We start from the raw sequence: 16,026 nt of genomic DNA, 5'->3' as shown, positions 1-16,026 counted from the left end.
GGAGTCCAGGCACGGGGCTCTGTCCCCTTCCTGGTGCCACGAGGACTCCTCTGCTCAGAGAGCAGAACTCACCATGTTCAGACACAGTGTTCCTCACATCTAGATGGACCCCCTAATACTGCCAGCAGCAGCTACCCCTTCCGATGCTGTGGACGCCTACGCTGAAAATGGACTTTCTCTGGCTGGTCAGCCTGGCAGTCTTACCAGTGTGAGCGCAAGATGTTCAGTAGCAAAATGGCAGCGCCCAGGGAGTAGCAGGCCAGGTAGGGGGATCGGAAGGCCTTGCTCAGCTTGCGAGTTTTCTGTTCCCATCTTGCAACCTAAACAGTGAGAAAGAGAGAATAAGGTAACATAAGATGTCTGTTAGGGAGAATCCGGGGGGCGGGGGGGAATGGAAGCGGGGAGAAGGTCCTTCTGTGCTCTAAAGCTCAGATGTCTCCATTCCAAGGAGTGTATGGATCTTGGCCCAGCCCCGCAGGGATTTCCACACCTCTGGTCCTGTGCGAGTGGACCACGACGTCCTTCTGGAAGCACATGAGGAACACACAGAGCAACGAAGAGAGACCTGAACCCACACCCGAACCCACAAAATGCACCTGAGCCACAGCAGGGCTCGGACAGCCTCTGGGCCTTGCTCCCAAGCCCGTGTCCTGCCGCACGCTATCCCCAGTGGCCACGGCAAAGCACAAGGATACAGAGGAGGAGAAGCTGCTGGAAGCAGACAAGAGCAGCCAAACGAAGGACGCCAAGGGAGCGCGCGGACCCAGGGCTGACCTCCCGCCCGCAGGGTGCAATCACCCCCGGGGGCAGGGAGGCCAAGGAGCAACCTGTATGCTAACCCCTGCTTCCCCAGTGACCCCCAAGGCACAGACTTCCAAGTTTTTAACTTCAACCCCAGGATCCTTATTTTAGTTTTTCAAACTAATCATATCTAGACTCTCAAGCTTCAAGAGCTAAGAGCAGAGCACAGGAAACAGATAGCTCTGCTTGTTGACACCATCCCAGCCTCCTGACACACCTGCTGGCAGACGATGGGGCAGGGCTGTGGGCACTGCAAGAAAGCAAATGCACCGCTGAGGATGCTGGCGGGTGGGTGGCTGGGAGTCCTGGTGGGTCCTGACATGAATATATAAGTGTGTGTGATATATGGAGGGTCTTGAAGGCTCCAGCCGGCCCTCTGTGGTCCTGGAATTACTACAGGAGGACTAGGTCCTGGGGCGACTGGGGCCAGCATCTCATTCTGGCCTCAGCAATGATTGTGTTGCTGCCCTGCTCTATTTCCCAAACGAGCCTGCCTTTCCGAGCAATTACATCAGTGAGAGAGTGACTAGTGGCCCCAGGTCCACCTTGATTTGGCCCAAGGCCACTGACTCTCTGACTCTCTCCCTGGAGGAGGCGGCTCCTGGGCCTGTCCTCAGATTTCCTGGGTGCTAGAGGGCTGGGGGGAGAGGGTACGAGCTGGAGTTTACGGGAAGGAGGTGAGTCAGGTGGGGCTCCTGGGCCTTCTCTTCAATTGTGGATCTGCTGTTGCTACCACCGCTCAATTCTCCCAGAAGGTAAACAAGCCCTTTGTCCGGCTCCAGGCAGGCGGCCTCTGCTGACCCCATAGGAAGCTCGAGCCTCACTCAGAAACGGAGGGTGGAACATAGAAGGGGCTCTGAATGTACCACCAGTGGCAGGCAGGTGGCCAGGGGGGAGGCAGGGCCACAGACTGCACACTTTTGTGGCCAATTTGAGTCCTTCAAAAAAACTTTTAGAGATAAAATTCAAAGCATGTTTTTAGTTGCACAGCCATCAGCAAGGGTCTAATTCCACAACACTGCCATCACCCCACCCAGATCCCTGTACGCATTAGCTGTCTCTCTGCCTCCCCCTCTCCAGCCCCTAGCAACCTCTAATCTTTCTGCATCTGTGGATTCACCTTCAGAAGAGGTATAAACAGAACCTCATGACCTTCTGTGGCTGGCTTCTTTCACTTAGCATAATGTTTCTGAGGTTCATCCACGTTGTAGCTTGTGCCTTTATGACTGAATGATATTGCATTGTGTGGACAGACCACATTTTGTTTATCCATTCACCAGGTGAGGGACATCTGGGTTGTGTGTGTCCTTCAGCTACTATGCATAACGCTGCTACGAACACCCGTGTCTAAGTTTGTGTGGACATGTGTTTTCACCTCTCTTGGGTGTTTATCTAGGAGTAGAATTGCTGGGTCATGGGGTAAATCTACTTTTAACTTATTGAGGAACTTCCAGACTGTCCTCCACAGAGGCTGCACCATTTCTACTCTTGCCAGCAATGTGTAAGGGTTCCAATTTCTCCACATCCTTGCCAACACTTGGTATTTTCCATTAAAAAAAAAAATTGTAGCCATTCTAGTGAGGGCGAGGTGGCAAGTCACCTCATTTGTAATCCCGACAAACTAACGAATGACATTAAACATCTTTTCATGTACCTACTGGCCATCTGTGTGTCTTATTGGGAGAAGAGTCCTTTGCCATTCTTTCTATTAGGTTGATTATCTTTCTGTTAATGAGCTGTACGAGTTCTTTATATATTCTGGATATTAGACCTTTGTCGGATATCTGATCCACAAATATGCTCTCCCATTCCGTGGACAGTCTTCACTTTCTTTATAATGTCCTTTTGTAAGGAAAAGCTTTTTCTGTTACTGAACCACTTTGCTTGCTCAAAAAAAAAAAAACAGTAAACCACCAGGCCTGCCCTTGGAGAGCTCAGAGTCTACCAAAATAATAACATAGCATAGATTTTCCATCTGTGCACCTGATCCTATAGCACACAAACCAGCCAAGCAGGCTTGCATTAATTCCGGGGGATGTCTAGGGTGGTCAGACTTCAAGTCAGATTGTGTGGCCTGCACAATGGAAGACGCAGTCACCCTCCAAACCAGTTGGCCAAGGAGTTCAGACGAAAGGGTAAAGAGAAGTCCTTGCAGAGTGACTGGTGGGGTCACAGAGTCAGAAAGAGGAGCAGCAGAATGACCCCTGTGGGTTCCTGATGCAGTGCTCCATCCACCCAGGGAAGGCCCCTCTCTCCACCCTTCCAATTAGCCAGTTGTTTTTCAAATAAGCTACCTTTAGCACACCTTGTTCCTTGCATGTGATTTTAAGATATATCTTTAAAGACCATTGATTTTTTTCCCCCTCCCAGCTGATGGGATAAAGCTCTCAAAAGGACATTGAAATCCGTTAGCAATTACATAAGGTGTCATATACTTCTACCCGAGGGGCCTGTGACCATCCCAGCAGGCCCAGTCTGGAAAGTGCTAGATGGGGAATGAGGAGCACTGGATGCTTGAGCCAGACCTGCCCTGTGTATCCCCCATGCTTGAGGAGGCCACTTTCTCTCTCTGGAACTGTTTGTCCAGCTGTAAAATGAAATGGAAGTGGGAGCAGGGAGCTCATGACGACAGGAGAGGCTCTGCCTCTCAGAAACCTGCCACCGACTGTACAGAATGCAGAGACAAAGTGTGGTCCATCTGTATACACCCCATTGTGTTGTCATCGACTAGATGCTGAGCAAAAGGAGCCAGATGCAAAAGAGTGCCCTCTGCCTATGCCGTTTATATGAGGTTCTACAGCGGGCAGAACCACGACAGGGGCTGCTAGGCTGGGGGCTGGGGCAGGAAGGAGAGCTGAGCCAGAGGACAGCAGGAATAGAATCATGGGGAAGGAAACCTTCCATACTTGCTCAGAGGGGTGGTGACACGAGCATACACCTTTATCAAGACTCAAACTGAATCCCCAAAATGTGTGCATTTTAGTCTATGTATACTATACCTCAATAAAGCTGATTTTTAAATCCAATCTTTGTTGAATGTGAGCTTTAGGGGCAAATGAGAATGGCTGCCAATGTCACATACTCTGGCAGGCTCTTACAAGTGAGAAAGCTTGGAGTCTGGAGTCTGTCCTCTAAGGAGGGGCCTCTCCCCTGTTTCCGTGGGGCTTAGCAATGTGTCCAAGGATACAGACCAGACCCCAGCCCGGAGCTCACGCTCCACTTCACTCAGCCACAGCGTACTCCTGTGCAGCCAGGAGGGAGGCCCATTCTGCAGCCGAGCAAACCGAGGGCTGGGAAGACCTGAGACCAGCGCTCAGGCCCCTGGACTGCCAGCTGGACCCTTGGCCGGGCCTTGGCTCTTCTGGGGAGAATGGAACATCTTTCCTCCAAGGCCCCTCCAGGGACCACTCTGCCACCCCTGACCCCCAGGCGCCCCCCCCCCCGCCCCCGTGCCCCTGCCCCTTCACCTGCGGCACAGAGGAGTGACAGAGGTACCTTCTGAGTAATCTAATAACAAAAGGTGGCAGAGCCTGAGACCAGGCTGTGTGGGAAGGAGGAAACGAGGAATCCTGTGAATAACTATGATCTATGTGCCTTTCGGGCAGCCTGTATTCGATTGGGCTGTTATTTCAAGGCAATCACTAAATCAACAGCCAGTGGCCTTGCCAAGTCCAAGGCTAATCTCCCTCCCTGCTTGGCAGCGCCACCCCCAGCCTCAGGCGCCCAGCTGCACACTTCATCCAATTAAGGGGCCGGAAGCAGGCTATCGAGCCCGTCGGCAGGGAGCTGGACACCTAGGGCCGAGCTGTGGGATGACGCAGGTCACTGTCCCGCGGGCTGCGTGGCGTGGGTGCGGAACACCCGCACGCTCTGCTGTTGCCGCTCCTGCCTTTGCTTGTCTTCTAAATTTCCAGAGTCCCCAACATGGAGATGGGCATTCCCAACCTTCCCCTATGCTGTGCCTAGCTCTCTCTCTCCCTAAACTTGCTGAGTTAAGTACAGCCCCGCCCCCGTAAATCCGAATTTCACATCAACAACAAATAATTTTTAGTGTAAGTTGTCCCAAAGGTTGCATTTGTTGTCTACCTAAAACCCAGATTGAACCGGGGCTCTGTATGGTGTTTGCCACATTTGGCCACCCTGCCTACCCCGTACCTCCCGATCAAGGGTCACCCAGCTCAGCTCTGTAATGAGAGGCCTCTTCTTCCAAAATGTTGATTTTTCCCCCAAAATCTCTCCCACAAGCTCTGTGCTGGAGCAGAAGAGACAGGGTATAAGCTGCTAGAGCCAGAATGGAAGGGGATGGACCTCCAGGGACACAATGCACAACTGCTGACTGCCACCAGCCAGCTGTGTGTCCGCAGGCAAATCACTTCATTGTGTGCCACCTCAACCAACTAAGCCGTCAAATACGAAAAATAAGGTAGCAAATCCTTCTTCCACCTCCCCGTATGGTGGGAAGACCAGGACGGCAATGGATGAAGCATGTCAGCCCTACAGCCCTGTCTGGGGGGAGAAGAATGCCTCTCCTTTGGCTGCCTAGCTCCCAGAGCAGGCTCTGCAATTTCCTCCCACTTGATCATGCTGCGGGTGCTGGGTCTGGTCTTGGAGGAAGTGGCTCCAAAGTCTGTCCCCGGAGGGAAGTGCCCACAGTTCCCAACAGGGTGTACAGTTCTTTCTGGCACTTTCCGAGGGCTCTCTGTTCTTGGTGTCCCTTGGAACTACTTCCTTTGGCTCAGCCAGAGATCGTACTGGGAGCCCAGAAGTGCTTTGGTCAAACTCACAGAACATTAAAAACATTTGACCCTACAAATCAACGTTCAGAGTTTTCATATTCAATCCCTAGCATCCTGTTGGAGGGAGAAAATCTGGACAATGAGGCCACAGTGGGCCTGCTGCCCTATATAGCAACCCTCAGCAGAGCCCAGGTCCTGGCAGATGGGGCAGGAACAGGGGTCCCAGTTGTAGTGGGCTGCATGCATGTGAGCCGATGGCTTCTGACAGCTGTGTGTGTATGTGAGAGAGAGCAGAGGGAAATGAGGTATATGCTAAGGGCTGTGCATGAGCTGCCCACACGCCAGGACTGTTCACATAGTGACTTTAAACTTCAGTCCCCTGGGACGTAAGCCCCGCACGCTGTGTGCCCTTGAGATGGATAGCCCCATTAGCTGCAAAGAGAACCCTCATCAGTGTCCCTAGGGAAAGAGAACTGTGCACTCAGCAAGTCCCCAAACCAGTGTGATGTGTTTCAGCCAGGAGCCACAGCATCACACAGCGACATGTCCCTGCCACTCAGATCCAAGGCCTGCTTGAGTTTAAGGCCCAGAGACCAGAGGTGCCAGTGTATAATAGTAACATCAGTGAGTCTCGATCTGGAACTCCTGCGTGTAAACCATCAAGGTTGTTGCCTGGCTCAGCAAGCCTGAGAGCCATGGGTCCCGCAAGCTCTGGCTGAAATCCTTGCCCCAGTCTTTACAGATTAGGTGCCCTTGAGCCACTTCCCCTGCTTATAATATGAATAACACCTAGCACAGAGCATTGTGAGATTATGTAAGATCTACCTGATGTGCTCGGCCCAGGGCTAGAGAAGAATAAGGGTGTCCTTGGGAGACTCTTACTTGGGAATGCTGGCAAGTCGGTGGCACCTGTTAGAACCAGGGAGAGCCAGGACCTGCCCAGCATCTTGTGACTGTCTGAGTAGCTCACTGGGAACACAGTGTTCCTTCTCAACTGAGAAGGCGGGAGGCATGTGGCTGTGGCCACAAGTGATAGAGAGATGGACATCTGGGATGTCTTTTCAGATAGACCAGGGAAAGGCTACAGCTCTGGAAAGCTATGAGAAATATCCTTCCGTTCAATCTACCCACCTACCCATCCATCCATCCACCCATCCACCTATCCATCCACCATCTACACATCCACCCACCTACCTACCATCTACCCACCCACCATCCACCAATCCACCTACCGTCCACTCATCTACTCATCCACTCAACATCCACCTACATACCCATCCATCCACCCATCTACCTATCCATCCACCCTTCTACACATCCACCTACCTGCCCACTGATCTACCCATTCCCCCCAACCATCTACCTATTCATCCAACATTTACTGGGAGATCTACTATAGGCCAGATATTATGTTAGACAGTAGAATGCTTTGAAAAGAAAATGAGGTGAAAACCATACAAAGTCATTCATAACAATGGTGCTTGTTTCATGTAAAATGTGCAATTTAGTAACAATAAGTAAAGCCAAGGTTGCCTCAATCACTGAAAGCACCAGACCCTTCCTCTGGGTGGGTCCACATGACAAAGCAAGGGCTCTGGGAGGGGGCTATCAGAGTCCAGGCAGGGATCTCAAGAGCCGTCTCTCCAACCTGATGAGGAATTTTCTGGACACATACTCCTCTTCACCTCTTGAATTTCCTACATGTCTTCAAAATGAGAGTCACCTAGGGTGGATTTTTTTAAATACCCCATCTGAAGTGAGACAGAGGCTTTATCAAGTTCACTAAATGACTAACTGTTGAGCATCTACCCTGGTGGCCAGCAGGACAGTATGCTGGTGAAGAGCAACAGATTCTGTGTTCAAACACAAGCTAGGGTAGATCATGTCTCTCTCTCTCTGTCTGTTTCCTGACCTGTAAAACGGAGCTAATAATGTACTATCTCATAGCATCACCTGAGGATTAAGGGGGTTAATGCACACACAATGCTCAGAGCACACGTCTGGAATGTGGCAAACTTTCAGATGGTAGCAATGTTGTTCGTTTGCATTCTAGTGTGGACAAGTGGCAGGGAGCTGAAAGTTAATGAAGAAGGCCTGGCTGTTAGGCCGAGAGGCCACCGCAATGCAGATGAAGAAAGTCTGTTGTAGACCAGCATCCCTGGGAGAGGATGCACAGGCCCTGTGTCACACTTGGCACCAGGCCCACTCACCTGCCTGTCCCTCTCTGCCCTGGTAAGTCGTCAATGCTCACCCAAGCTACTCCTCTCGTTCTCTGCATGCTTCACTGGCTAAACCCACCCAAGCCCAACTGCAGCCACCAATCTCTGACAGCCAGAGTCAGGCCCCCACCATCTAGTCTAGGGCTTTCCACCCAGGGACCTGGAGCACCCCAGAGGGCTCAGTGAACATCCCAAAGCTGAAGCAAATGGTGAAGTGTTTATGCATTTATAACTTTTGCTGAGAAGAAGCCAGAGTTTCCATGAGTTTTCCAAGGGGTTCACAGGCCCAAAAGTTAGAACTACTAATCCTGCCCTTCTTCTCCTTCCATTTAGATTACTGGATCCACTTTCCCAGCCGGACACACCCAGGTGCCTCTGCTACCTGTCTGTCCCCTTGCTGGTACCTCGAGCTCCTCTTGCCTGCAACTGGGTCCCATGTGCGCCCACTCTGATTCTACCCACTACCCCCTTCAACCCCCATGTCCTAGATCATCCAGCCACAACCAGGACCTTCTCAGTCCTCTGAACTCCTGTCATACACTCACCGATGAATTCTGGACCTGGCTTAACCATTCAAATGGCATCCTGTACTTAACATTATGCTAGCACAGAAAAGATCTCAGTGAACACTGGGCTACATGGATGAGTGAATTGCCCAACTGACCTACAAAAGCTCAGAGGCTCAACATAACTGGTAAGTAGCTTCTCTGACTTTCTCTCTTCTGCTTCTGCCTGCCCTTCAGGGAGACTCAGTGGGGCCCACCCAGGCGGTTCCATCTAGAAGTGAGCAAGGGCTTGGAGGGGCCAGGGGGGCAGAGAGTCTCTGATTGGGAGTTGAGGAGCTCCATGAAGAGGGGAGGGGTCCAAAGGCCCTGGAGGAAGGCAAGGTGTATGTCTCTGCTCAGCTAGCCAGGCTGCTGATCCCCAGGGAGCCCTGGGCCACCAAGTGAGTGTGCAGGCTGGCTCACACCCACCCTTCCCTGACACCGAGCTCTGCCGTTAGTTCCCTCTCAGTCCTTGGCACCCTGAGCCTAGACCAGCCACCCTTCCTCAACACAGAATGAGTAGCACAGGGCTGTGGCTGAAGACTCCCACAACCACATGCCACTTCAGTGCTGGACCACTCAGTCATTACTGCTCACGGGACACTTCCTATCAGCTTGTTGAGTGAATAAATCAATCTCAAGATACATCCAAGGGGATCCCTGGGTGGCTCAGCGGTTTGGCGCCTGCCTTTGGCCCAGGGCGTGATCCTGGAGTCCCGGGGTCGAGTCCTGTGTTGGGCTCCCGGCATGGAGCCTGCTTCTCCCTCTGCCTCTCTCTCTCTCTCTCTCTCTCTCTCTCTCTCTCTCTCTCTGTGTCTTTCATAAATAAATGAATAAATCTTAAAAAAAAAAAAAAAGATACATCAAAGACACCCCCCTCTGCAGTGAATTCACCTCTGCACTTGACTGCCTGGGACAGGGTCCCCAAGTCATACTTTGGAGGCCGGGGCACAAAGTCTTTTGTTAACCTGACACCAGCTGCCCACCCCCAAGCAACCTGCAAGATTCCAGCCCAGCAGCATGACTTCACATCACATCTGAGGGAGCCATGATGCATGCTGGGTCTCCTGCCTATGCTTGGCTTTCCTGCTTCTTCACTGCCTTTCACCCAACACCCCCCGCCTCACATTTGCAATGACCATAGAGCAGGAGGAGGAGGTAGGGAGCGGGCCATGCTCTCACTGTTCCCAGATGCAGGGCAGGAGAAAGAGCCATAGGGAATGAGTCCTAGTAAATGTCAGGAGCAGAGGCTCTGGGTTCATATTCTAGCTTCAGCACAACCTATGACATCCTGTGACCCAGGTACCCCCTGCAGTGTCCATGAGCAGGGGACAGGAAGGATAAACTGTGGTCCAGCCTCACCCTGGAGAATGGCCCAGAGGGAAAGAAGATTTCTACCTACTGCTACGGTGTGAGCTGCAGAATATGTCATTAGGTGAAAAAAGTCAAGTGCAGGAGAAGGTGCCCCTTACCTGTTAGGTAAAAAGGGGGTTACAAACACTTGCTTATGTTTTCAAAGACAAAATAAATACCAGAAGAAGAGACCAAAAACTAATTAAAACTATTATCTGTAGGTGAGGAAGGGAGCAGCATAAGGGAAGAGATGCCAGATATTTATGAATGTCTTTGGTCTCATAATGTTGACTGTGAGACCATTTAATGTTTTATAAAAACACTAAAAATCACTAAGATTCCAAAAACTAAATAAAGGAACTTAGCTATATACAACACTGTTTTCAAGTAATTTTAAACATAGTATTTTGGTCAATCCTCCCTCATGCAATAATATAACCTAAGAACCAAAAACAAAAACAAAAAACAAAAAACAAAAAAAAAAACAAAAAAAGGAACCTAAAAAGAAATTCTAAACTACATCCAGTAAGTATATTGTTTTTTGTTTTTCTGTTTTTTTTTTTTTAAGATTTTATTTATTTATTCATGAGACACACACAGAGAGAGGGAGAGACATAGGCAGAGGGAGAAGCAGGCTCCATGCAGGGAGCCCAAGGCAGGACTCAATCTGGGGACTCCACAATCACACCCTGGGCTGAAGGCAGATGCTCAACTGTTGAGCAACCCAGGCATCCCCTCGTAAGTATATTGTTAGGAATAATGCAGGTATTGTTATTTTGACTATACATAAATTATGTTAATGTATTTAGGAACCACAATTCCATATACAAAAATAAAATCTTTAAAGTTTAGCAAAAACTGAGGTATTTGGGTGGCTCAGGTAAGCACCTGACTCTTGCTTTCAGCTAGGCCATGATCTCAGGGTGTTGAGATCAAGTCCTGCATTGGGCTCCACACCGGGTACGGAGTCTTCTTAAGATTCTCTCTTTCCAAGGGATGCCTGGATGGTTCAGCAGTTGAGCATTTGCCTTCAGCTCAGGGCATGATCCTTGGTCCGGGGATCAAGTCTCACATCAGGCTCCCCACAGGGAGCCTGCTTCTCCCTCTGTCTATGTCTCTGCCTCTCTTTCCCTGTGTATCATGAATAAGTAAATAAAAATCTTTTAAATAAATAAATAAACAAATAAATACAATAAAGTGAAGCAAAAACTTTCAGAATGGAGATATCAGTATGAACTTATGATTTCTTTCTTTCTAAAAAAATTCATTTTTCCTAGCCTGATCCACAAAAGAGGCCTCTCCTATTGCAATAAGCACTTCTAACATCCAGACTATGGTCTCTAAGGATCATTTTCCATTAAAAGTCACCAGAGCTCCTTGGTTCAAAGGCCAATTCTAGGTCTAGAATAGGAAATATACAAGACATTGAATTGATTATGGGAATAGAAGCTGTCAAAGACACATGTGGAAATGTCAGAACACTGACGAAAACTTCACATGTCCCCAAGTAGCTAAAAAGGGATGCTGAGCAACAAAAGCAATGACAGCAAATTGAAATATATCAGATGTATGCACATACACACAAATAACACACAGGCATACACACAAATCATCAATGTCTTTGGAGGCAGCTAGGACACTCACATAGTATTCTGAAAATTGGTTTTTAAAAAGGGAAAAATTAAGTGTTCATCCTGCCATTGCTATATGAACTGTATCTTGGAGCAACCAAATCACTGATGAGGGAAAGTTTCTATTTACAGATGAATCACAGATAATAAATGTAAGAGTAATAGAATGAAAACGTCACCATTTTGCAACTCCTAAATGAGATAAAGATCTAGACAACATGCATCAGTGACCAAAACCACCAGGGAACAGGTGGGGAACTTGACAGTGGAGGTCCAAGCCAACCTCCAGAATCTACTGGCCAATTTCTGTCTCTCAAAGTGGGGCTTTCTGACGTGGTGCAACGGGAAGCAGGAGGTTCAAATGAGGGAACTGCCACTTAGTAGGGCAAAGAGTCAAATATTGGCAATTTAATGTACTTCAATTGACCATGCAGCACATTCTATGAATATTCTCTATATCTATCAGTTTACAGGAAATATAGCAGAACAGAGGAATGTATTAAAAAGTGTCACAAAGCTATAATCACAGAAATCCAGAAAATTCCACTGGACAAATGACTCAGTTTCTTGAATAAATAAATGACATAGAAAGAAGGGATGGGACACTACTCTGATTAAAAGGGATTTAAAAATGCAACCAAATGCAATGTATTTCTTATTTGGGTCCTAATTCAAACACACCAAATGTAAAAAGATACTTTTGAGACCATCAGGGACAAGTGAATATGGACTGAATGTTAAACATGGGCTGTCCATTCCACTTCCAGCCAAGACGGATGGAGTTTAGCCTCTCAAAAACAAATACACAATAGTTTTCCAGATGCCACACATGAAGAAATGATGGACATTGATTTAAACTTAACCACATCAATAATCACACTAGTGGCACCTGGGTGGCTCAGTCAGTTAAATGTCTGCCTTTGGCTCACGTCATGATCTCAGCATCCAGGCATCAAGCCCCACATCAGGCTCCCCGCTGAGCAGGGGAGCTTCTCCCCCTGCCTCTCCACCTGCTTGTGCTCTCTCTTGCTCTCACTCTCTCTGTCAAATAAATACATAAAATCTTTTTAAAAACCATACTAAATGTTAATGGCCTAAACATCACAATTAAAAGACAAATTGTCAGATTGGGTTAAAAAATAAAAACGCTCTAACTATATGCTGGTTACAAAGAAATACACTTTACTTATAAGGATACAGATAGGCTAAAATTAAAAGGATAGTACAAGAGACAACAGGCTAACAGGGGTCAAAAGAAATCTCGAGTGTTATATTAGTTTCAAATGTATAGTACAGTGGTTCAACAATTCTACACATTACTCAGTGCCATCACAATGTGTTAATTATACTGAAATTTTAAAAATAAGTAAATATTTTTAAAGGAAGCTGGCATACTATATTAATATCAGACAAATTAAGTTTTAGGGCAAATATTTTTACCAGGATAAAGAAGATTTCTTCAGAATGAACCAAGAGGACATAATAATCCCAACATCCATGCACCCAGTAACCGAGCTCATGTGAAATAAAAACTGATAAAACTGCAGGAAGAAATAGATAAACCTTCATTTACGCTCAGGTATTTCAATACCTCTCTCTCAATATTGGTAGAACAAGTAAAGATAGAGATTTGAATATTATCAACCAACTCAGCCTATTTTGTAAAACACTTTACTCAACAACAGCAGAAAACACCTTAGTTTCAAGTGCATATAAGATAGACCATATTCTGGGGGGTCATCTGGGTGGCTCAGTGGTTGAGCATCTGCCTTTGCCTCAGGTCATGATCCCAGATCCTGGGTCGAGTCCGGGATCGGGCTCCCCTTAGGGAGCCTGCTTCTCCCTCTGTCAATATCTCTGCCTCTCTATCTCATGAATAAATAAATAAAATCTTGAAAGAAAAAAAAAGAAAGAAAGAGAAGAAAGGTCTGAAATCATTGATCTCAATCACCTTAAGAAACTAGATACAGGAGAGAAAATGAGCCCATGTCAATAGAAGTTTGCAGTGGAAATCAATGAAATAGAAACTAGAAAAACACCAGAAACAAGTCAATGAAACCAAGCATTGGTTGGTTACCTATGAAGAGGAGTAAAATATCACTCCAGACTGATCAAGAAAAAAAAAAAAGATACAAATTTTCGATATCAAGAAAGACAGAGATGATATCGCTACAGAGTGTGCAGAAGATGATAAAAGAGAAATAAGAGAACACGTGAACAGCTTTACACCAACAAGTTTGATAGAAGAAAATGTATATATCCTTGAAAGAAACAAACTACCAATGCTCACTCAAGGAAAAGAGTACATAACCTGACAAGCCCCAAGTCCATCAAAATATCTTAAAGTATAGTTGAAAACTTTCTCTTTTAACTGTGGAAGGAGCCTCGGTGTCCATCGAAAGATGAATGGATACAGGAGATGTGGTCTATATACACACTGGAATATTACTCTGCCATTTCACATGACGAATACCCACCATTTGCTTCAACATGGATACAACTGGAGTGTATTATGCTGAGTGAGTAAGTCAATTGGAGAAGGACAAACATTATATGCTCTCATTCCTTTGGGGAATAAAAAAAAAAAAAAAAAAACAGTGAAAGGGAATAAAGGAGAAAGGAGAGAAATGAGTGGGAAGCGCAACCTGGAAAGGCTGGGACAGCTTTGGCAGAGAAGCCAGCAAGGTGACAGTTTGCTACCGGCCTGGGTCGGAGGGATTATTTTAGGAGCAAACCACCAGTGAAAGAAATTCTATTTCCAGGCCACATTTGCACCATCCTCAGCCCCCAACAGCTTCTTTGGGAGTAATCACTGCCTGTAGTTCCTGTGCATGGCCCTGGTGTGGGCTGGGCCCTGAGTCCCTGAAAGAGCCGATCTCTGGCCCCCATCTGTGCCACCACGCCTGGGCGCAGGGGACAGAAGATGCTAGCCACTTCTCCAAGGAAGGAGCAGAGACTCCCCCAGACTAATATGCAGGTCCAGAGGGGACTGACTCTGGTGGAACACATGTGACCTCCTGATGGGGGTGAGCAGCTAGCGGGAGAGGGCAGGGTCTAGATGGTATCACTGCATCCCTGGGGCTCTCTTCTTCCCTCCTTCCTACCTCTGGTGTGTGTGTGTGTGTGTGTGTGTGTGTGTGTGTGTGTGTGTGTGTGTGTGTGTGTGTCTTCCTACCCCTCCTGGTCTCTCCCCCTTCTCGCCTTGCCCCGCAGAGCTCTCCCTTCTCTGCTTCTGTGTCTGCTTGCTGCCGCATCCTTCCCAACCACCTGCCACGTGTCCAGGGCAGAAAATATCATCTCTCAGCCCCTGAGTGTACACATCCCAGTGCACCTTTCCTGCACACTGAGGCCAGCGTCCCTAAACCCCAAGTCCTACTTCCTGGGAGAAGGGCAAGAGCAGGCACCATGGGGGTCGGGGGTCCAGCTCTCCCCATCCGCCACACTCTACATGGGATGACCCGGGTCAGGGCCACGGCACAGAGAAGAGGAAAGGCTCCTGCACACAGGCCTGATGCAGAGGCTGCCCAGCATGCTCTCCCCCTCCCACCCTTCTCCAGTCAGCTCTAAGATCTACACCACTGAGGGCAGTTCAGGGACTGAGTTCTAACCAGGCCTTAAAGCCTGTGTGACCCACTCAGAAAAAGGAGTCAAGCTGGCAACAGCCTACCAGCTGGGTGATCTGGCGTAGGCGGTTCATCCTCTGCAGGTCTCAGCTTCCCCATTTGCACAACAGGGGAGATAAGGCTACCTGCTTCTTAACGTGGTTGCGACGATTGGATACAGATTAACATACGTGAACAACATGGCACAGTGCCTGGCACAACCAGAGAGTGAGGGCCCATCATCGTCATCATCGTCAGGAGGTAAAGGCCAGGGCCACCCAGGGCCACACGTGCAGCTGACGAGCTGGGGTTTCCTACCCGTTTCTGTGGGGACCCACGCAAACCAGAGGACCCTTGGGTGTCTCTGTCAAAGGGTGTTAGAAACTTCCTGTTTGGGTTTCAATGGGTGCTTTGGGTGATGATCCATGGAAGTTCCATGGGTGCCCTCCGAAAGTAAGGAGAGTTTTGTGAATAGAATCTTTTACATTGTATCTATCGGGTGATGGAGGGTGGGTGGGTACACAGGAGAGTCAACTCTCAGATGAACCCGAGTGGTCAGGGGGCCAGGTGGACACAAAAAGCACAGCAAGGGCAGGACAAGGTGCTGGGATGTATCGTGGGCAAAAGGAGAGACAGGACGTGCACCCTGAGCCCACATGTGTTGCTTGATTAATAAAACAACAGAAAGAGAAAGAGAAACGTTCCTCAGGGCATGCTAAGATGGGCCACAGTCTCACAGCACCATTCAGATGACGGCCCATGCAACCGACGGATTTGGGTTGCATCCAAAGGCACACACAGCACAACACCCAAGGAAGAAGCAAAGGGGACCACTTCTGAAGGGAAAGACAGTGCCTCCAGCCCTGCAAAGGCCACCTGAAGGCTTAGCAGGTGTGCGGGGATCATGCCAGAGACCCTCAGGGAGGGTCCGCGGGTCCCTACCAAGGGACAAGGACCCCTGACTGCCAGGCGATTCCTGTGCCTCCGCTCAAGCATCATCGCAGGAGATCTGGGAAAAGCTGAGGGTGGCGGTCGCAGAGTGGCCACACCTCGGCAGGATCATTGCCATCGCGGTCCCAGGGCTCGGGTGCCCCCCCGCAGAATCCCTGCGCCCCCTGGGCCTTGTGCCCGTGCGCCCA

General features: G+C 48.7%; 1 protein-coding gene across 4 annotated transcripts in view; it reads right to left on the bottom strand.

Moving 5' to 3' along the window:
- The window catches only part of PEMT (phosphatidylethanolamine N-methyltransferase), a 92,971-nt gene that overhangs the window by 16,781 nt on the left and 60,164 nt on the right, over positions 1 to 16,026 (bottom strand). For all 4 annotated transcript variants that reach the window (XM_041772448.1, XM_041772447.1, XM_041772445.1 and 1 more), the window contains one exon: positions 205 to 320. In XM_041772448.1, coding sequence (XP_041628382.1) covers positions 205 to 320 — 116 coding nt within the window. The remainder of the gene's footprint in view (positions 1 to 204; positions 321 to 16,026) is intronic.

Source organism: Vulpes lagopus, chromosome 10 (genome assembly GCF_018345385.1).
Source record: "Vulpes lagopus strain Blue_001 chromosome 10, ASM1834538v1, whole genome shotgun sequence".
Classification (NCBI taxonomy): domain Eukaryota; kingdom Metazoa; phylum Chordata; class Mammalia; order Carnivora; family Canidae; genus Vulpes; species Vulpes lagopus.
Note: the sequence above shows the minus strand (reverse complement) of the source record. Positions and strands in the feature narration are given on the sequence as shown.